General features: G+C 45.1%; 2 protein-coding genes across 8 annotated transcripts in view; one reads left to right on the top strand and one right to left on the bottom strand.

Moving 5' to 3' along the window:
• The window catches only part of rpl31 (ribosomal protein L31), a 237,082-nt gene that overhangs the window by 157,511 nt on the left and 57,463 nt on the right, over positions 1-22,108 (bottom strand). The gene's annotated exons all lie outside the window — the stretch shown is intronic.
• raph1b (Ras association (RalGDS/AF-6) and pleckstrin homology domains 1b) overlaps positions 1,456-22,108 on the top strand; it is a 32,481-nt gene continuing 11,828 nt past the window's right edge. The window contains exons 1-7 of one of the 7 annotated variants that reach the window (XM_052058678.1): positions 1,457-1,846; positions 12,117-12,199; positions 19,155-19,274; positions 19,509-19,614; positions 19,719-19,898; positions 20,166-20,599; positions 21,053-21,139. In XM_052058678.1, coding sequence (XP_051914638.1) covers positions 19,155-19,274; positions 19,509-19,614; positions 19,719-19,898; positions 20,166-20,599; positions 21,053-21,139 — 927 coding nt within the window. In that variant the 5' untranslated portion in view covers positions 1,457-1,846; positions 12,117-12,199. Of the gene's footprint in view, positions 1,847-12,116; positions 12,200-19,154; positions 19,275-19,508; positions 19,615-19,718; positions 19,899-20,165; positions 20,600-21,052; positions 21,140-22,108 lie in introns of all 7 variants that reach the window. The other 6 variants (XM_052058680.1, XM_052058679.1, XM_052058685.1 and 3 more) reach the window with 6 other exon arrangements.

Consider the following 22,108-nt stretch of genomic DNA (forward strand, 5'->3'; position numbering starts at 1 on the left):
ACCTGATGGTAGAAAGAAGAAAGCCCTCAAAACCTGTAAATTGTGATCAAATTTCACTTAATGTTCTACAGTTTCTTCTTGTGAAGCGTGACCACTGGAATATTTCTGCTTTGTTTTTGGTGATTTCTTCTTTTGTATGTTGTTGTTTATTCATTCATTCATTCATCTTCCAAACCGCTTCATCCTTACTAGGGTCGCGGGGGCGCTGGAGCCTATCCCAGCTGTCTTTGGACAGTAGGCGGGGGACACCCCGAATGTTTATCTATTTTTAATTATTGTTTATGTATTCTGTTGAATGTCTATAGCAATACAGTGAACCTCCTCTACAATGAAACCTACATGAGCAAAAATACTAGTGTGAAAAATCTTCATGCATTCCAACTTTCCTCCCCCCATACAACGAACCCCTCCCCCCCGTTGTGTAATACGAAATATTTTTCTCTGCTCATGCCTCGCGACGAGATTCACTACAACGGAATCTAATCCAACGGCGACCTCTACTGCTTCATTCGGAAACGACAATAGCAACCTCCACACTGGTTTACACAAGCGCAATACTTAGTTTCAGACGCAGTAAGAACGTTGCATTGCTAATAGCTCCAAAACGGACCTTTGGATGTCAAGAGCTCTGACGCTGGAAGAGAGGGTACAGGTGATCACAATGAAAGATGGAGGAATCAAAATAAAAGACATTATCCAAGAAATTGATGTAAGGGAAAGTGAATGCTGATCGTAATTTCACAATTTCTTTCCATTTTTTTTTCTTACTACAGTGACTATATGAAGTGTCAAATAAGTGTGTGCTCATATTTATGCACTATTGGAATAAAAATAAAGAGTACACATTAGTTTTTGTGTGTGTGTGTGTGTGTTTACATCTGAGATCAAATTTTCTACAGTGAAAAACACCCTGTTGTAAAAATTTCTTGCTGCAAACATGATTTACTGTATTTTTGTCAGATTGAATTGGTAATGACCACTAGTTGTACTTGGTTAGGCCACTAGATAGCAGCACAGCATTGTGTTGTTATAAACCTGTTGACGTTCATCACTGCCGTGCAAACAGGCCAATTTTGTTCAAAGTTGTATTTTAGGTGCTACCCATTTCCTAAACCGATTGTCGTCATTAGACTTTATCAATTTAACCTAGCGGGTGAAGGGATAATAGGCCTTAAAGGTGGTAGAAAATATTGACTGATAACATAATACAGTATTTACTTCGCACGGTCACTACGAGCGATTGGTGAATAGGATCGTAGAAGTATTGAATTCCCAAAAAGTTTGTCATTGTTAACTGAAATTATGAGGGGAGTCGGGAGTTGGCGATGCCAATGAATCACCAACTATTACTCCAATCACACATCGGGCGAATAACGCACACGTCGCGTTTTTTGTTTGTAAGTTTGTTATGCAGATAACACAGGGCACGCATTTGGTTGCGTTTCCGTCTCAAGCTATAGCGAAACTAGTACAGGTATCCATATACAGTACAGTACCGACGCGACAATTGCATAGGACACTTTAATGTCCGATTATGCGTAGGTCGTGAATGCAACTTGGGTTCTGGGTTGGACAGGAAACGGCGGAGACGCGCGTGTCCCTTACGCGGTCGGGGAGAAGAATGGGTAGCGGTCCGGGAAACATGTTGACCGAATTGAGCGTGAAAACATGAGGACGACGGATAGTTTTAAGTAGTTTTCATACATTTTCAACGCGGCTCAGCACCCGAGAAGTGTGACGCATCTTTCCCACGCGACTGTTATAACACCCCCCACTCCCTACCACCACCACCAACGGGAAGGAGACAATCGGAAGAGAGGACCCTCTTTGTGACTCCCATTTCACTGTAAGTAGTTTTTTTATTCACTACCCTAATGTGCGTGTGTTCGAATCTAATTTTCCAACTTTCCTTGTGGCGTTCGTGAACGCCCTTTATAGGTAATATCCATTATTTTATTCATCCATGCATTTATCGTTATGCCGCACGCCGTTGACAATGTCAAGACAAACAGCATCCTGCCGCATTTCCTCAAACGCTATTGTGATTCCAAAAGGAGCATCCGTAAATCGTCTGGCCAGAAGGAAGGGATGTGTGGACGAGCTGTGGTAGCCCCCCAATGCGGCCATTGAATGACTCCTTTCTTGGGGAGAAGGGGTGTGCGTGGTGTTTGGACCGCCTGGAAAAAAGCACTGGCATTATTTTAGGAGTCGCGTTACAAATGGATAGGGCAGCGATTTTATGTGTTTATCATTAATGCGTTTAATTGACTTGTGGTGATGGAAAGGGATACAGTATTTCTTTGCCCAGTTGTCGCTCTGCAAGCGTAGCAGCCTCCACCCTGACGAGCGAGGGGAGGCCAGCAGCTTCTGCTCGTGGCCGCGTACGGCTTCATTTAAATGGCAATTTTATAACTTTAACGGATCAATTGAAACGTATGATACGTCTTTTTGTTATACCGTATCACTATAAAATAGTCCGGTTTAATCCCCTTTGTTTAGTGACGTCATCGCCTGGGATTGGGCATCTTGACCGGCGGCTACGTTCACATTAGTTAGCAGCCATTCAAAGCTAACGAACCTACAAACTGCTGCCTGAAGTGTCAAGACTCAGCCAAACTGGTGGTACAAACTCTGAACAGCTATTAGCTGCGACTGGCAGAAATGACATACCACCACACACACACACACATACACACACAGACACCATGCAGGGTTGAAAGGTTATTCGCAGAGAGCGGAATGTCATGCCAGCATCTGGCCGGATCCCAAGATTGCAAACATGTGTCATTGTATGACAAAATCCATCCAAGGTATGAGTGTCAGTCCCTCAACAAAGCCCCTGTGATGCAGAGGGAGTTTTACCAAAACAACATGACACTCGATCAGCCCACTTGCCCCAGACTTTTATTCCCAGACAGGGCCGTTTGTGCCCAAAAGCATTCATGATTTGCATTCTTCGGAGTCTGGTGGCAACAGTGTGCCCCATTTGCTTACACTGCAGTTAATGGATATTTCATGTTCTGGTTGCGCCCCTGTTTTGAGATGCCTTTTAGCTTTTATCTGCTTAATCTTTAGCAGGTTTCAGATTTCACTCTCCATAGAATATGCTGAAAGTACATCTTGAAAAATATTTTTATTGTGTATTTTTGCTCCTTTTGGCATGTGGCTTTGCATCATGTGCTGAATTTTATTTGTGTAGCTTGCATGTGGCTTTGCATCATGTGCTGAATTTTATTTGTGCAGCTTGATTGCATTGCCAAATTTGTTTTGTTAGCTGATGCTTTATTTTCTGATTCCTAACCCGAGTTGCGGCAATAATAAGCATGCATACAGGGAAGCTAAATAGTAGCTTTACACACACATGATATGTAACACAAGTGTACAAAACATTTTTGTCATCACACTTAAGTGCCCCAAGGTGCAACGTTTGGACTGTTGCTGTACAGCCCAGCCATAAAAAGCGCAGACACGGATTAGATTTCCAGCCAAAGAGGTAAAATATGTTGGAAGGGAGTTAGTCATTTCATGGCTACTGTTTAAAAGCACACACATGCTTTGTCATCATTTTCCCCTCTCCATGCTGTTGAGAAGAGAAGCTAGACATCTCCAAGTAAGAGAAAATGTGTTTTTTACATTCGCAGTCACTTGGCTGAAAGTCTATGCTGCCTTCTTTCTCTGCCTGTGTTTTGGCAGAGGAGCATATAGTTGATGGAATAAAAATAACAGCAGTCAAATTCATTTTAGGCTTGAACAATGATGCTGTAAGACTGTAGAACATTATGCGTGCTGTTGCTAGTGTCTCTCATGCGCTTGTCTGTCACCGCTTCAGCACGGTCGCGTGAGGGCTGTGCGTGACTTCCTCCCACCCATCCAAGCAAACAGCAACCCACCCGTATCCTTGGGCAAAAAATTCCCCACACAAAAGACAAGGCAGCGGGTGGCAGCAGTGTACATTTCCTCAGGTTGTGTTACAACCGGAGGATGCGGCTTCAAACGTCGACTTCAGTGCACTCTGATGGCGCACCGGAGGCTCAAGTGTAACCTGATCCAGCCCCGCACACAGAAGGACATTTGGGATGGAGAGTATCATCGTCTGCAGCAAGACTCAACTCCTTGTGTTGGTTGCGTTCCGGCAAAAGGAGAAGTAATGTGTGTGTTGCAAAGGTGTGTCCCCTCTCTCAACGCATGCCCATGGTCACCAGCTTGTATAGGCCTTTGTTCTGTTGACATTTGCTGACCTTTAACAGCAGCTGTCTGTAGCAATGGGAAATGACGGCAATGATTATTTGGCTTTACTCTCGCCTGAAATCTCACCCGTTTCAGAAATTGTTTCTCTTCCTGTTGGCCTTTTCATGCACAGTCCAAAACCAGTATCAGCACACGCAATGGCACTAAATCACTTGCAGAGCTTTCACAAACATTTTGCCAAATAATGATTCATTAACTAACCTATTTGGCTACACCCTTTAGCTAGGGCAACTGTGACAATCAGGCAACACAGTGGTTCACAAGATGAACTCAGAAAAGTTTGCAGGTCTGGCTCTCCATCTTACATGCGGCCCCACACATTAACACAGTAAGACATGAAAATCAAAACCGATATGAACACCGGGGGCGTACGTGAAATGAGTCTGTTTGTAAATCAAATGATTGCAATTTACACTGACTGTACGGCGTCCCTCTTACAGTAACCCAGTTACAATGTTAGCCTTTAGCTGGCATCCAAATGTGTAAACATGACAAACGGAACTCCAATAATACAGTGCCAGGTGGTGCGTTTGCTAACTGTGCTTCGGGTAAGGGCGGACCCGACCTAATCCACCTTTTCACAGCACCGCCTTCAGGGTGCAGTTGTATAAAACATCAATAATTGTAACACATGTAAATTGTGGCTTGGCATTGTCATGCTTAAAGAAGCTGGGGCATCCATGAAAAAGAGGTGACTTGGATGGCAGCCTATGTCTCTCCAAAACCTGTATGTACCTTTCAGCTTTAAAGGTCCTTCACAGATGTGCGACTTTCCCAATCCATATACACTAACACACCACACAATCACAGAAGCTGTCTTTTGTACTTTGCGTTGAAAACACTCAGAATGGTCCTTTTCCTTTTTGGCCTGAACATGATGTCCATGATTTTGGAAGGAAAATTGTAAATAGTACTGCGATTTATTCATTTGTGTTCATATTGTATTTAATTGAAAGATGTTTGTTGTTTTTTTTTCTCTTTCTCCTTTCTTCTTTCTACATACATTCTTGCTGCTGGAGGCTGTAAATTTCCCCAGTGTGGGACGAATAAAGGATATCTTATCTTATCTTATTTCCAAAACAATTGCAAACCAAGACTTGTCAGACCTGGGTTGCATTGTTGGGGAAGCTCCGCCTGACAGTTCTGAGGTCGTGGGTTAAGATCCGGACTCCTACTTTCTTGTGTTGAGTTTGCATATTCTTCGTGTGCGTACTTGGGTTTTCTCTGGGTGCTCCGGTTTCCTCCCACATTGCAAAAACTTGCAAGGCAAGGTCATTGGAATCTCTAAATCAGGGGTGCTTGAGTCAGGTCCTCAAGAGCCCCTATGCAGCCTGTTTTAAATGTCTCCCTCTTCCAACACATCTGATTCAAATGATCAGGATCATTATCGGGTTCCTATAAAGCTTGCTGATAAGATGATTAGTTGAATCAGGAGTGTTGGAGGCAGGAGACATCTAAAACAGGCTGGATAGGGGCTCTCGAAGACTGGATTGGGCGCCCGCAACACATTAAGTGACAGTCTGCGGTGTCTACGTAAGTGGATCAGAGACTAGATGGATGGACTCATCAGACCACAGCACACTTTTTCACTTTGCATCAGTCCATCGCAGATCTGGCACAGTGAAGCTGACGCAATTCCTGGGTGTTGTTGATACCTGTACACACTATATGGCTTTGGCTTTTCATAGCAGAGTTTTAACTTGCATCTATTGCATCTTGCATCTGCTCTATGGAGCTATGAAATGTGTTAACGGACAATGGTTTTCTGAAGTGTTCCTGGTTCCACGTGTCAATGTTCTTTACGCAAGGATACCGTTTAGGTTTTTTTTTAAATGCATTCCCCTTTGAGGGATAGAAGGTCACAGGCATTCAGTGTTGGTTTTCGGCCTTGCTGCTTACATGCAGTGATTTCTCTGGTTCTCTGATAATATCATGTTTTGAGAATATTAATGGATCGTAGACGATGAAATCCATTAATCTCTTGCAACTGTACGCTGAGAAACATTGTTCACAAAGTGGTGAAGCCTTGCCCCATCCTTGCTTGTGAACAACTCTGCCTGTTATCAATTAACCTGTTGACCTGTGGAACGTTCGAAGCAGGTGTTTTTCTTTTTTTCCATTCCCAGTCTTTTGTTGGCAACTGCTTTTTTGGAACATGTTGCAGCCATCAAATTCTAAATTATACAATCTTCGGGGGGGGGGGGCATTCAATATCTTTGTAGTATGTTCAGTTGTATATAGATTTGAAAAGACTTGGAAATCATTATCATCTGTTTTTATTTTCATTTTACACATCTCAACTTCATTTGAAATGGGGTTTGTAGGTCAGTGCTTTTCAATGTTTTCGCTAGCAGAGAAGAGTTGCTGGCTCTGCCCCCTCACAACGTCAAGGGAACGAATTGAAACTTATCTGAACGTCATGGCTTGATTGGCTGTGGCCCCTGTTAATTACCAAACGTGTAGTTATATTTCAGGTCTTAAACCGCTCTTGGACAATCATTCATTCACTCTCAGCTAGTGGCATCTTCTTGTGAGTTGTGTTTCTGTCACTCCAAAGCCATACGGCAAAGATTGTGAAAGGGACAGTATGTTTTATCGGTGTCTTCCCATGAAATGCTGACACTTTTTAAAAATGACTATCATGTCATTAAATCTGACATTTTAACTCTTTTAACCGGAGTATTTTTAACCATCATATCACCCCCATCCTCCGACAGCTCCACTGGCTTCCTGTCAAACTTAGAATCAACTTCAAAATACTTCTCTATACATTCAAAGCCATCCATAACCTTGCGCCCCCCTATCTGTCAGATCTTCTTCAAATCTCCATTCCCTCTCGCTCACTCAGGTCCTCATCCTCCCTCCACCTTTTTCTACCCTCTGCCCGTCTCAGTACAATGGGGTGCAGAGCCTTCAGTCGCTCTGCCCCCAAACTCTGGAACTCACTTCCTCCCAACATTCGTAATATTGACTCTCTTTCCTTATTCAAAACCCAGCTCAAAACCCACCTATTCAGACTTGCCTACCCGCCTTAAATCTTTCTTTCTTTATTTATTATTTTATCTGTGTTTTATTATTGGTCTTGGCTGTACAGTGTCCTTGAGTGTTGTGAAAGGCGCTTACAAATGTGATGTATTATTATTATTATTATTATTGGATTTAATATTTGTTCGCCTATTACCGTGGATTACATCTGGCTATGCAATGTTGTTTCCAGAAACGATAATAGTTAGCCTTGCTTCAGTTAAGGTGTTACAAATTAGTACATGTGAACCCCATATAACCTTCCTAACAATATTAGTTCTTAATTGTATCGTTCAACAAATGTATGCTTCCAAATTTGGAGTATCCTGACTGTGCAGTCATGGGTGACTTTGCATGACTGTGCCCCAGTGGCCCAAGTCAGCTCATTTAAGGCATGCGGACCTTGACAGCCCCAACCTTAACCCTCTTCCAACAGAGATGGTGAGCAAAGAAAGAACAATGACCTCAAACCGCACAAATCCTCTGAATGGACAAACAAAGAGACTCCAAAATATTGGAGAAAGTCTTCCAAAATGCTGCGGGGGGGGGGGGATGAAGGACTCCCATCACCACTTATCACCAGTGATGGGAGCAGACACAAGGAGGGCAACTCCACCCATTCATTTTCTTAGTAGCAGTCACACTCGAGCAAAGAGTCGGCATTGACCTACAATTGGCTCCTGCTCCTTGAACAAGAAAAAAAGGAACGGTCGACGCGCAAACATTGAAAAACTGTCTTGTGTTCGCCAGAGAATCCAAATTATGGTTTCTATGGAGCTGATGCGCCACAAAACTATCCATCCATTTTGTACTGTGCTTGTCCTTGTCAGGGTCACGCGTAACCTGTGAGTGAGCATCAGGGTACACCCTGGGCCGCTTGCCAGTCAGTCACAGGGCATGTAGACAACCATTCACACTCGCATTCACATCTCATGTTAAGCGCAGAAGGGAGGCTTTTGGCATGTGAGAGGAAGTAGGACAAAATACACACTCGTCCGGTGAGGTCATGCGTACTCCAGTCCACACAAATGTTCCATGGATATTTAAACCCCAACCTCTTGTTGGAGAAGCAGGGGTGCTGTTTCATCAAACTAAATGCTTAAAAAACAAAACTGTTTGTGTGGACTTTGCCTGATCGTTTGTAGTCTCGGACGAAGAGTACGATCAAGTGTTTTGTGTGTTTGCTTCGACAATTCTTCCAGCGCAACGTGTCCGATGTGCGTGTGTCATTTTTCACCACATCATTTAAGTTAAGCTTGATAAGTTATTTATCCGTGTGAACGTGACAATAACAGGTGGCTTTTTTCTTACTGCGGGGCTGCCACAATCCCCTTTCTCGCGCCCCCCTCCAGTGATATCTAAGGTCAGTCAGTCATTCAACCCAATGATGCGTGTGACAGGAAGTATAGCTCCCGTCGTTGTACTGTCACACAGCTGAGAGATGTTTGTGACTGCCATAAAGTCGAGAAAGCAAAAGGGCTCTTGACATCCGAGTTGGGGAGAGGTGCGGGGGGTGGTGGTTGTCGAGAACATTTCATCAACCGCGTCAGATTTCAACGAGGACTTGGAGAAGGTGATTCATTGAGGTCGTTCCTTAATCATGCTCACACGGTCGTGCTGCAGCGCCCACAACAAACACACAACGGGTTTGTGTGCGTGCGGCCGTGTGGCTCGGTGATGTAGGGAGCGTATGGAGTGCCCGAGGCTTATTGGGCTACTTCAGAGGAGAGGAGAAAGGCATGGTGCAAGGAGACGGCGGGTGACGCATCACATCAGAAGACATGGGAGGAGGAGGATTTATTTCTTCATCATCCGATTGCCTTAATGAAATGGCCTGCGCTCTGCAGTTGGTTATGCCAGAAGAATAAACATTGCTGGTGTGACCAGAGTTCAACCGTGTTTGCTTAGTGACTTTCCCGAGTGGATGACGAACGTACGGTACTTTGAGCTATGTATCTAGCCACAAGTCTTTCTTGCCTTTTTGGGGATTTTGCGACATCATTTACAAAGTTGTTGTTTTGGAAAATGGCTGCCATTGTTACGCTACAGCCACTTTACGTTAAAACCGGAAATAAAGCGACGAACAGCGAAAGGTGTTCAGTGTCGACGAATCCCCGCTTTCATAATCTGTGTTCTGTTATTTGCTTTCAGTGTTTTGGGGTCTCTTGGAGTAAAGCACCTGTTTATAGAAAATAGATCGGATGGATTTTCTGCATGAAGATTCATGACTTATCGGTTTTATAGTGGCTTGTTTTCTCATAAAATATGGACCGAAGCCCACTTTTGCCCCGTCAGATTTCTTGCCTGCAATCAGACCAGCTAATGTTTGAGAGAGAGCATCGTTGTGATGGCGGGCGGCAGAGGATGGGCATGGCAGCCTGGCCTCAAAGCATCTGGAAGCTACGGGGTGAAAAGTATAAATCGACTTAGGACACCTAGGTCAGTCGTGGCTTTGCTTGGCAGCTTGCAAAAGTCATTCGCATCATTGACTTTATGGAGGCAAGCAGGCCCACCGCTCTTCAGTCTTGATTACACCAGGGACTCTGGAGGACTCTGGCGACAATAGCAGTGACCCACAATCTAAAGGAGAAGCAGCTGCAGCAGACTGACGCCACATATTTTGGTGCAAAAGAAAAGTCCCTCGATAATCACACAAACCTGCAGGCGTAATCCGAGCCAATATCAGTGTGTGGATGTCATCGACTAAATACTCTGGCAGCAAACTCTTGAATTGGGTATCTTGCTAATCTCTTTCTGCTCTGATGTTCTCTCTCTCTCTCTTCCTCTTTTTCTCCTTCTTTGTGGTTCACGCAGGCAAATGAGCGAGCACCCACCGTGACAGGCTTCAGATGACGTGTTTGAGGTCATACGGTTTAGTGGGTTACTCCTCTACGGTGATGATGCACAGATGATTCAAGTTTGTGTGAGGCCGACGTTTCGGACCCACCCACAGGTCAATATGCAGGCCAAAGCGAGAGACATTGTATCACATAACTTTGTGTGTGCGTGTTATTTTATTCATAAACCCCACTGGCAGCTCGCCAGCCAATAGGAAGCCTCGTCAGACCCCACAGGCCACCGTGGGAACATTCCTGACGCAGCATTATTCCATAATTCTCACCATGTGTGTTCTCTTCCCCGTGGAGCACTCTCCGCACGAAGCATGGAGAATCCCGCTGAGGCAGGGAGATCAGCCCCCTTGTAATGGCAACCAGACATGGCCTCCTTTACGATTCAAGCCGGCCTCGTGATTTGCGCTACAGGCGACTTGTCTGTTTTGTTGCTTGTCTGAATAATTGGCCTCGAAGTCCAACTGTGTCGTTGACCAGGAGTAATATGATATTACTTGTTCTCCTTAGCCGCGCTCAAACCAGTTTTTAGGTGTTCAATGTTGGGCAGGCAGTTGGCCAAGAAAGAGTGGAGAATTGTTTGGGTCGTCATCCGTACTAAAAGCAACGCGCTAACCAATACTAATGCACCTTCTCAACCCATTTCTGGCCCATCCATCAACCGACTGTCGAGAACGGCCGTGATCGGGGAAACCGCAGTCAGGGTTGATGCCAACGCTCATTTCTCCGCGGAGGAAGTCGTTCTCGGTGTTACTCAGTGCATTCGAGCCGGTGTGGTCGTTTCCTGCGCTTTCCGACAACAGTCCCGTCTTTCTCTTTTCCTATGACATCATCATAACCTTAGCTTGGCCGTCGTACTTGCCTCTTTTCGACTTCCTGTCCGAACAGGAAATGAGCTACCTCCGAGGAGCGCGGCCAATGGTTGCGACGCGTGGGCGAACAAGGACACACCTGTACTCACCACCACAGCGTTTCCCCTTGTTTTCTTGTTGAAGTGGGGCCCCGACGGCTGTATGCAGGGCACTTTTCAGGGTGGCCGCGTGCTGTTGTTTTTATTTGCCCCCCCCCACACACACACACAAGGGCTCCTCTAGCTCTGAAAAGGCTCGCCTGCGCACTTTCTGTTGCTTCTGGCCCAAAGCGGCAGATGTTTTATAGTACGTGGGACTCTCATTGAATGTTTTTTAGTGCAAAGATTATATGAACCCTAAAAAAACACATCAAAGTGTGCGTTGGTTTGAATCTTCTCAGTTTCTTTTTATGACATGGTCTCTTTGTCTTGCGCCGGTGAGCAGCTGCCCGCCGACCCTGACGCTGTTGTGGCTTCAGCAACTGTGCTTTCCCTGCAGCTGCACCGGTCCATGTGTCATTCATTGCCACACCTGCTTGCTGCCCCCACGCTCATGGAGTGTTATTTCACGTTGACTGGGCACAGTTTGCACCGGGCAGCTGGAAGGGGGCGGGTTGTGAGCCGGAGTATTGGTGACGTGTCTGCGAACAAACACGCAGGCCAACTCTGCGCCTGGTGTGCGTTTGCCATGGAAATACGCAGTCAGTGTTTCTTCTTGCGCAAGGCCGCACACTGGGGTGCGAATAACAGTTGTTGCACAGAAAATCGAAGGAACAGCTGAGGCCACTGGGAACTGCTTTCTGATACTTCTCAGCAGCTGACTTCTCCCCCTTCGCTTTTCAGTCACCTAAAATTGCGTTTGTGGCTGGGCGAAAGCCAAACACTTGGAGGCAAATATGTGTTTATGAATTCACATGGTCAGATTGTGTTCTGTGAAAGGCGCCGCAGTGAACTGAAGGCTTCCATGCTCAAGTATAGCGTATAACAATTCCTGCTTCGCTCAGCCTGTGTGTCAGTTCCTTCTGCGGTTAATCTGCTGCATTCTTGTAACAGAAGGATCAGTCTGCTCTGCTGCAGCAGCCGAGCCTTACGTTTTGGAATTTCCCCGACTGATGCCTTTGCTTGTCCGTTTGGCTCTTTTTCAGCGGTTTAAAGGCCCCGTCAGAGTGGAGTGCTGGTTACGACTGACCTGTAACCTCAGTAGGGAGAGGGCCACGCCATTTGAGAGGTAAGAGTTGCTGTGCACTGGCGTGACTGATGGCTGCTTGATAGTGGCGCAAAATTCTAAAGAGCAGATCTGTCAGTCAAACCATTTAAGACGCATATGCATAAGTTGCTGTCATCAAAAACTGCCACAGAAGTTGCATCGAAGCTGGTATCTTCAAATACAGCAGGTATTTATCATGGCGCATTAATGCACGGGCACATTTGCTTGTTATTTGCAGCCAAAAGGTTTTGTAAATAAAAGCCAAATGGAAGAGGGGCCAAGCCTCAGGAGATAATTCCCATTTTAAGTGAAACCATGTGAGCGCCAACCGTGACAGACTTGACGCAACAGGCAGCACTGCTTTGCGAGCTTTTATTCTCTGATGACCACAATGACAGTAGCGGATGAGCAGCATATCAATCTTTGCACCTTGTTCATCCTGTTTCGTTACGTGTATTCAAAGGGACAATCATATGTTGAGAGATTAATTTGCCGTCTGTTGATGCACTTCCCAGGTAGAGAGAATCAGGAGCCCCTTTTTTATCACACTAAAAAGTCAACTTATCAGCTTTATCATGGAACACTGCTGCAATTTTTGCAGATGATAGCCCTTGCAGATTGTGAGAGGAAAACCAGATAAGCCACATTTGTGTCCGTTTATTGCGACAAGCAAACGGACGCTGTTGTATTGAATCCTGCCTTTCAGGACCAGCCACATGCTGGCTAGCTGCGGGGCTTCAGAAACGAGCGATGAGGAAAATGGGGTGAGGGCGAGGGTAGTACACTAGAGCGCACATCTCTCGGCCTGTAGGTAGCATCCAGCAAACAGCAGGAAGAATGCTTTTCTGCATCCGTTTGTGTGGTTTGCTGAGCTCAAGGAGGAATGCGCTGCTTCTGTGGCAAGTGTGTTACATTGTCATCATTATCAAACAAGGAGCAGACATACGGCCTCTTCTCGAGTTGACAACGCACTGAAACATTTGCGCTTCTGGTGCGCAGGCTATTTTGACTTTCTAGCTCAGATGATAGCTGAGAATTAGCTTAGCGCTTGTCTAAATTTGGTTAATATGGAGTGGACTCACTTGAACACTCCATTTACAGTGATTGTACTTCACTGCTTAATTCATTTTGGCTTTTGTTTAGTTTTTTTTACCAAAGTGGTGAGAATGCCACCGTCATCACCCTGTCAGTGTTGTTTGAACCTGTGGCATGTGACACTACTCCTCTGAACTGTTAGCAGGATTTCAACATATACTCAGCTGCCGTCTGTACATGACTGGCGTGGTCGCTATCCAATCTCTTTCGAATCGATTATACTACCAACAGTTTCATCGACAAATTAAATAATCGGAAGGACAAATCCTGGTCACGAACAGTCACATCCTAGTGGCTACACTAGATTTCAGTTCCCAGCCTTTACTGCTCCAAAAATGAGGGGGTGGCATTCGGAATGGCTGACAGTATAAAAACGGTGTCTAACAGAATCGCTGTCCCTGTCAGGACATCATTGGCTGCAGTATCAACTTTCTACCAATACAGAACGCTAATTGACTGAAATGGTCACGACTTGTTTGGATACAGTAGAATGAACGTTTATGTGGACAGGAAATGCGTTGTACGGCTGGCGTACAGTGTGCCGGCGACACCTCGGTGCAAATATTTTGTGCCAGCTTAGTTTCGTGGTCGACTTTTTGTCCCAAATCCCAACAAAGAATGCTCAGAAAGTGGCTCTACCTTGCATTTCGCCTCATCATCTGAGATGTTTTTTTGAACTGCAGTGTTTCCTTGAGATACAAATTTAATTCACTCTGTGACCGCACTTGTATCTCAAATAATCATTCATTCAAATGAATTTCTATGCCATTGGATCTGTTCCAGCTTTCTTGCCCAAAAGACAACAAAAAATGTCTCACGTATTTCCTAGAGGAAAAATAGCCCTCCATAATGCCGTGCTTGTTAAAAACATACAGTAATGACATAATTGAATAAAATAAAGAAACATGTTTTGAAACAGCCCGGTAGTCCAGTGGTTAGCACGTCGGCTTCACAGTGCAGAGGTACCGGGTTCGATTCCAGCTCCGGCCTCCCTGTGTGGAGTTTGCATGTTCTCCCCGGGCCTGCGTGGGTTTTCTCCGGGTGCTCAGGTTTCCTCCCACATTCCAAAAACATGCGTGGCAGGCTGATTGAACACTCTAAATTGTCCCTAGTTGTGAGTGTGAGTGCAAATGGTTGTTCGTTTCTGTGTGCCCTGCGATTGGCTGGCAACCGATTCAGGGTGTCCCCCGCCTACTGCCCGAAGACAGCTGGGATTGGCTCCAGCACCCCCTGCGACCCTAGTGAGGATCAAGCGGCTCGGAAGATGAATGAATGAATGTTTTGAAACATTTGACATACAAATGAATGGCCATTGTTCTGTGCCTTCTTCTGTTCCCTTCTAGCCAGTTGGGGTTCGTATAAAACACGTGTTTATACGGCTCCACTGTTCATTGAGACATCTCAGCTTATCAGTACGGCACTTATCTTAGTTGTTCTATGCAGAGGATAAATAATATAGAACTGAGCATTGTTATATTATTTGTCTGGCTGTTGCCACACCCTTTGCGTTCACTCTGTTGCTTAGATAGTGAAAGTATGTTTCTCTTTGTTTTGTTTAGTTTGACAGTCAACTTACAACTAACACGTGGAAGCCTCATTTTGGAAGAATTGTTTCCTATCTGCCAAACTGCTGTTTGTTGTGAAGGGAGTTGAGTTCACTGCCAGCATACAGGGCTTGCATCTCAAGTCTGTGCTTCCAAGTCGAGCAAAAATGTGTCGTCGAGTCACTCGTATCTCAAGGCAACACTGTATTTACCCTGCTTTTGCTGATATGACCAAGGGAACGGATCACGTGATGTCGCCGCAGTGATGACTGGCAAGAACTTGAGAGGCGCTGTGTCTGTAGAGCGAGTGGTGTCACCATGGAAACAACTGTTCTCCTGCTCACTCTCTGTCTGATATTGGGGAGCTATTGTTCACGGCATCTGCTGACCAATCTCATTTCGACTCTCCCTTGCACTCACTGTCCATCTGCTGGCCTTGTCTCCACCATCCTCCCCTCTCTGTGCCCACACCAACCCTCCTCTTTCTGTGCCCCTCCTCTATAATTGGGTGTGTAATCCCAAGCAATTCCCTGTGTCATGCTGCGCTTTGGTGCACTTGTTTTGAGTGCGCGCGGCTCCGTGAATGTGCGCCTTCTCATTCCCTGTTGACTAATGACACTGGAGCTGTTGGCCTCATTGCACCCTCCACTCTATTCACATCCGAGGCGGCTCCCTTCCTTATTGAACACATCCATCATTCTCTCTGTTATCCATCTCATCTACCATCAGTTGCACCCTTCCATTGTAGTTGTGCCTTATTCATGGCACGTGTGACATTTAGTGTGTGTTGTTTTAAATAGAACTGATCTTCTTTTGTTTCCTAGCCGAGGAAACCAAACTTCTCATTAGTTTTAGGCTTTAGTTTTTGTAATGTTGTAGGAAAAAAAAGACCAAAACTTCATCCATAAAATGGTATCACTGACTAAGGAAACACCTTGGAAGAAGAAGATATACTGTAAATGATAATGAGCTCCATCTCCGTACAAAACGGTACGGAGATAATTCCCAAACCAGACTTGATAGCGCGTTTGGCATTAATTTAATGGAAAATCACAGTTTCGGACAAGAGGTAAAAAGGTGTTGTTTAGAAACAGCATCATTATTTTTAGTTTATTTTTTTTCCCAACCACCGCTAATTCTGAAGAGCTCAGCCAATTTCACTCTTTCTTCTTCGTCATCGGTGAAGTACCAGCAATTGGCCAGGAAGAAAAAGTGGCTCGTCTTGGCCACCAAAGAAAATGTGTTTTGCAGACATCTGGTCAGCAGCTCAACACATGTTGACGGCCATAGGATGAGTCAGCCTGTTTGGCGCAGCTGCATTCCTCTCGTGGCTTGTTGGCCATCAAAGGGATTATTGAAGTACTGGTCAGGCATGAGCCATGTCTGCAGTCATAGGGTTAGGAAAAAATAACCTCAGTCCTGCTCTGTTCTGCATGTTGAAGGATGTGACCAGATCCAGAAATAGTCTTGACTAAAACTCAGTCATCGTGGCCGTATTTCACGACAATAGTGTGCGCTCGGCTAATACTGTTCATTCTCCTGCCAACGATCCTGTTTACTGAGTGACTGAGTTATGAAAGGATTTATTAGTAAGTTTCAGATATGAAAGTTGAAATTATGAAGTGGCGTCGATGTTGCAAGGAATGTTCAATAAACAAACAAATCTCTGTTAGAACACCACACACACGTATAACATGACTCCTCTCCCAGAACCGATGGACTATTAAGAGTCACTGTTCATGACCTACAAAGTCGCCTGGTAAATAAGGACAGGGGGCGAAAAAAAACCCAAATGCAATGCTCCGCTTTTTTCCTCACTCATTAACAGTTCAGCCGTGGAGGCGTTCTGCTTTATATGCAGTGCCATTCTAGTTCTTGTTTTCATCTTCTTTTCATACATATCTACCACAGCCCACTGGCCGATGCAAGAATGAATGCTTGAAGAACTATGGAAAATAAAGCTTGCTTGCAGTTGGAAGCGGCCGCATTCTGTTGCCAAAGCCCAAAGTCGGCTTCTTGCAGCATCACTTATTCCGTGTCGTGACTGAAAATGAGCAGAGTCAGCAAGCTCATTTTTGTTTTGTTTTTTTAAACCCTCATCGACCCTAGGTACAAAAAATTGTCTGAGAAGTATTAGGATCATTTAAGTCCTCCCAGTGCACTGAATGTTGGCTTACTTAAAAATTATAGTCAGTGCTATTGCAAAGACTGAAGGGAAAAACGAGACACATCGCTCTGCTTTTCAAACGTCCCAACACTCTGATGAGTGTCTAAAGATAGAAATAGACTCCTCCGCTACCTCTTTTTCCTTCAATGTGCTTGCACCTCTACGTTCTTAAAAGCAGTTTAAGGAGCATCGCACCTCTTTGTCAACGATGCTCATCCAACGCAATACGACTTCAGCAGCGAAGGGACTTGCAACCTCGGACGTCCCCCCGCCACCCCTGACCTCTGAGCCCTCCTTAGTCACAGGAGACAGATGAGCACCGGTCATGCTGAGACAAGAGAGCAGGACCCCTGCGGTATCGGCGGATAAAAGGCCAAAGCTGTCTGGTTTAAAATGATGCCTTAGGACACACGCCCGCTTTCCACCCGTCCCTGAACCTCCCTTGGGTCATACTCCATAATCTTAAAAGCACTGGCTCAGGTGGTAATTCACTTAAAACTGCACAAGCACACACCATTGAGGATACAATTCCATTCGAACAACAGCAACTTGCGTTCTGTTTTTATTTTTTCTTTTATTCTGTTTAAATGTTTATTTTAGCCTTTTTTTAACTCTTTGCAGTTGGAAAGAATTCACATATTCAGGGATGGAGGGATGGTGTGGGTGTGTGTGTGTGTGTGTGTGTGTGTGTGCGTGTGTGTGTGTGTGTGTGTGCGTGTGTGCGCGCCAGCAAATGTATCTTGAAGAACTTCAGGCTGATTGCTGTTTCAACACAGCTGTTAAAAGTGAGAATTTGCACAGAGAGAAGGCACCACAGAGAATATTGTCAAACAGTTGGCTTCGAGCCATCCCGCTCTCCTGGTCCTCCCACACCCAAGGCCCATGTCTTAGCGGCCTATTTTTACACGCACTTATATGATCGGTTGGTTTGTTTTGGTCCACATACAGTATTTGATGTGTTTGATGACCACCTGCTCAATCGACAGTTCAATGACTGTCTGCTTTGGTTTGTTGGTCAGAGTGACGTGGCAGTTATTTGCACACTTTGCCCTATCGAATCTGCTAACTCAGTTGCAGCGATGGTAGTATCACTTCATATAACCCAAGCTAATTCAGATAAGAGATCAAAAGACCATATGGTATATAAGGGTTAATCCCAAATGAGTAACTCCGTACTAGCTGGGCAGGGTTGAGGAGGTTGTGTTTGGTCAAGACAAAAGTGCAATGAGAGCAATTGGTAACATTTTGCAGATTTTCTTGATCGTAGTAAATTATTTCCCAACGTGGGACAAATGTTTTTAAACAGTCCCAGACTTGTCACCGCCTCTGTCTCCCTCTTGTGAGTCTCTAGTTTAAACCACATTGTTCAGTGCAGGCTGGCATGTCGGTCCATTCAACTGGGTGGATAGCATCATGCTGTCTCAATAAACGGGGGTGAAGGCTGTGAGCACTCAGTACGGTATCAGACCTGCTTTTGTAGTTTTGTGTGCTCTTTTATGGCCTTATGCATGGGCCACCAACATTGTCGTCAAATTATTGTTGATTGAAATGCTGAACACGATCAGTGTCTACACAAATGTTATTTAAGAAGTGTGTATCAAACCGCTTTTGTGTTGGGTTCATTGTAACACAATAATAGATAAATTTCTGCCGCATCATGTCGCGTCATCTGCTATTGGTAATTGAAAACGATCTTAATTCATAAATAAAATGAATGAACATCTCGAATTGGTTGAAGTGGGACACAGCTGCAGTTTCACTATTTTCCTCTGAGTCCACAAGAGGGCGCTCTGTCATCGCCTTTTGAAAGAGCGCTGCAGCTGTTGACTTTGCCTGCCTCGACAACTGCTACGGAGTGCCAGACTGCTTTGCATGGTATTGTCTCCATGGTAATGCGGCGTCATGTGATTCTTGTGGTTTGTTAGATGATCGACCATGAACAATGATACAGATGCTTCCCACACACACACACTTTCACCCAAGCGACATTCCTGCTCATTAGGTTATACTTTAAGACACAACAGCTACACCCATGAGCGGTTGTCGTGAAAGTTGAGCTGAGCTCACGTTTTCGTGTGTGTGTGTGTGTGTGTTTTCCATTTCCACATTTGGATGTGCATTCAAATACCGGTAACTACTTTGCTGTGCCTTTTGGATGTGCGTCTGCTAGATGGAGCAGGTATCAGATGACGAGTTGGATCATGGAGCCGAGGAGGATAGTGATAAGGAGGACCAAGACCTGGACAAAATGTTTGGAGCCTGGCTGGGGGAGTTGGACAAGCTCACACAGGTTAACACACAGATTAACAAACGTGCCGAAGGATGGTATTGTAACCATAGCAACTTAAACACTGCTATTCCTGTTGCCACACTCTGTATCCTAGCAACTCGCTTTTTATTTGACTACCTCCACTGTGTTTTTATGCCAGCAATCTTGTTTGCGATTACAAAGCAGATAGACACCATGCAATTTTTATAAAAAAAAAATTTCACCAAACCATAATTGTTTGTATTGTCTTCATAGAGTATGGATGACGGCAGGCCCCAGAAGGCGCTGCAGAAGCCTCCTCTCCGGCAAGAGACAAACATTGCCAACTTCTCCTACCGCTTTTCAATGTATAACATAAATGGTGAGCCCAAGTTTCATGTCATCCGTGGCTCAGTTTGCTTCATATGTTTGATCCTACACCCAAAAGAGAAATACACTAATGCCTCCTAACTCGTCTTCATGCAGAGGCACTGAACCAGGGCGACACCGTAGACTTGGATGCTCTGATGGCTGACTTGTGTACCATTGAACAGGAGCTTAGTACCATTTCCAAACCAAACTCTCGGAGTCAGAGCAAGCGCACGCCAGGGGGGCGCGTTGCCAGCAGCAAGCAGCCAGGCACCAGTGGAGGGGGAAGCAGCGGAGGTAGCCCCGTAAACTTACAAGTATTGGAAGTCCGGTTGTTATAATACAGTTAAATACCCCTGTAACATGGACACTGTTTTCCCATACTGTATAAACTATATGAGCAAACATTTTGGGACAACTGAAAGTTACATGCCATATGGCCCTCCCGAAAAAAAAAAAAAGCTCCGTCCCAAATCTTTTCATCCATATTGTCTATGTTTGTCGGTCTTTGTAAAGAAATGCATTAATGCAGGGCTTGTGTTGTTTAAATGCACAATCCTCAAGCAGGAAGTGCCAGTAGCAGCACTCGGGCATCTCCGGCCAACACGGTGCGAGGCGGCAGTGTCACCGCACGCCCTGTGGCTTCCAACATTTCCCTGGATGACATCACCTCTCAGCTGGAAAAGGCCTCTCTCAGCATGGACGAAGCCGCCCGTCAGACGTCCTCGTCATCCTCTTCATCCTCATCCTCCTTCTCGTCCACCACGTTAAGACGTCCCTCGTCTGGCTCGTCTGGAGGCGGCCAGCAACATCGACGGACGGGCTCGGTTGGCGCGGTCAGCGAACAGGAGGCTCCATCCCAGCGGTCGAGCGTAAACTCCGCGTGTGCGTCGGCCTCCAGTATGGACTCCCTTGACATTGATAAAGGGATGGCGGGTGGAGAGGTGGACGAGAGGAGCAGCCCGACTGTACAGAGACAAAACCAAACCAGCACGGAGGTATGACATGAAAAGCTCGCTCACAATGTGTGTCGGCTTCTGTGTGCACTTAACAGTCACAATCTGATTTGTCATGAAAGGCGGTCATTTCCAAAGCGTCGACCGGTTTCCCTCAATCTGGTTGTTTTTGTGTACGTCGAACCACAAAGCATGTGAGACGATGCATGTGTTTGCAAATACAGCACACTTATTGTTTTTGCTTTGGGGAGTTTGCTAATAAGGGTGTTGTAATCTTCTAAACGTGACTGCTCCTGAATGACTCCTTTCACTCTTTTGTACATTTTTAACAATCGCCAAGGGTAAGGTTCATACGCACGTGAGAAACGGCAAATGTTTCTGTTAGTTCCGTGAAGTTTGGCACGCACTGTGACCTCTGTTCCGACCTTGCATGTGTTCATCTTTTATGTTTGCATCATTTCTTCTATCTCCATCTGCACACATGCACGTTTCCAGCATGTCACACTGCGGTGGGCCAAGGGTAAAACGGCTAGGCGGCACCTTGACTTCACCTCACAAGAGGATGAAGTGGATCGGGCCACCGTAAGTGCATGTTTGTCCATGTGGGTGTGACTGTGCGCATGCATGATAACTCGGTTCTACACGACTGCCTGATGCTGTTGCTTGAACCTGAGAATTCAGGCACGGCCACGTTATTAGGTACAGCTGCATAATCTAATGCGATCCATCCATCATCCGTGACAAGAGATGTGTTCCCAATAATCTGTCTTGACAATGATAATGCTCAGTTTTGATTTACACTGTCGGAGATGTACTATCTGTGTTTTTCGTATGCTTGTGGCGTAGAACTGCACATACATCATACCGACAGGCATTTCAGAACGACCCAAAATATTCGAAACAGCTGCAGTATGATGTCGTGTCACTTCAAAGTACAACAACTCGAAGAAAGTGTTCTAAATGAATGTCCTGACAGTGACACTCCAAAACTTTCTTTGTAAAGACATCATATTTTCTGCAGCTTTTGGGATGGGATCTTATTCGACTTTTCGGCACCTAATCTCGCTCCGATGAGTCCGATGAGGCTATTCTACAAATACAAAATTTACTACACCATCACCAAATGTAAGGTTTATGCCACACACAGCCGCCCGATATGAACACCATTGCTAATTACTTCATTGTTAAGCTAATGAAGCATTTTAACCAAAATTGTACTTTTAATCCTAAAGGAGGTAGCCGTGAATGTGAAAATTGAGCGTTGTACAAAAAATGGAAAACACTATTTCTTAACGTCTCAATTATGGTTGTTTACTTGCATTGCTGAACAGAAAAATGCATTTTGATGTTCAGCTATTCGCAATTTTTTTAAGGGATTCTTTTTTTTTTCAATGTAATTGGATGGCCATCATATAGAGGGATTTTTGCTTTTAGCTGTCAGGAATATTTGGTGTCCTCTGTATCTCAAAATGATCGACAAATCCTGATGCTGGAATAAATTTGTTAAACGCAGTACGGTACATCTTTTGTGCGCTTAACATTCAGTGCTCC

Source organism: Hippocampus zosterae, chromosome 2 (assembly GCF_025434085.1).
Source record: "Hippocampus zosterae strain Florida chromosome 2, ASM2543408v3, whole genome shotgun sequence".
Taxonomy (NCBI): Eukaryota; Metazoa; Chordata; class Actinopteri; order Syngnathiformes; family Syngnathidae; genus Hippocampus; species Hippocampus zosterae.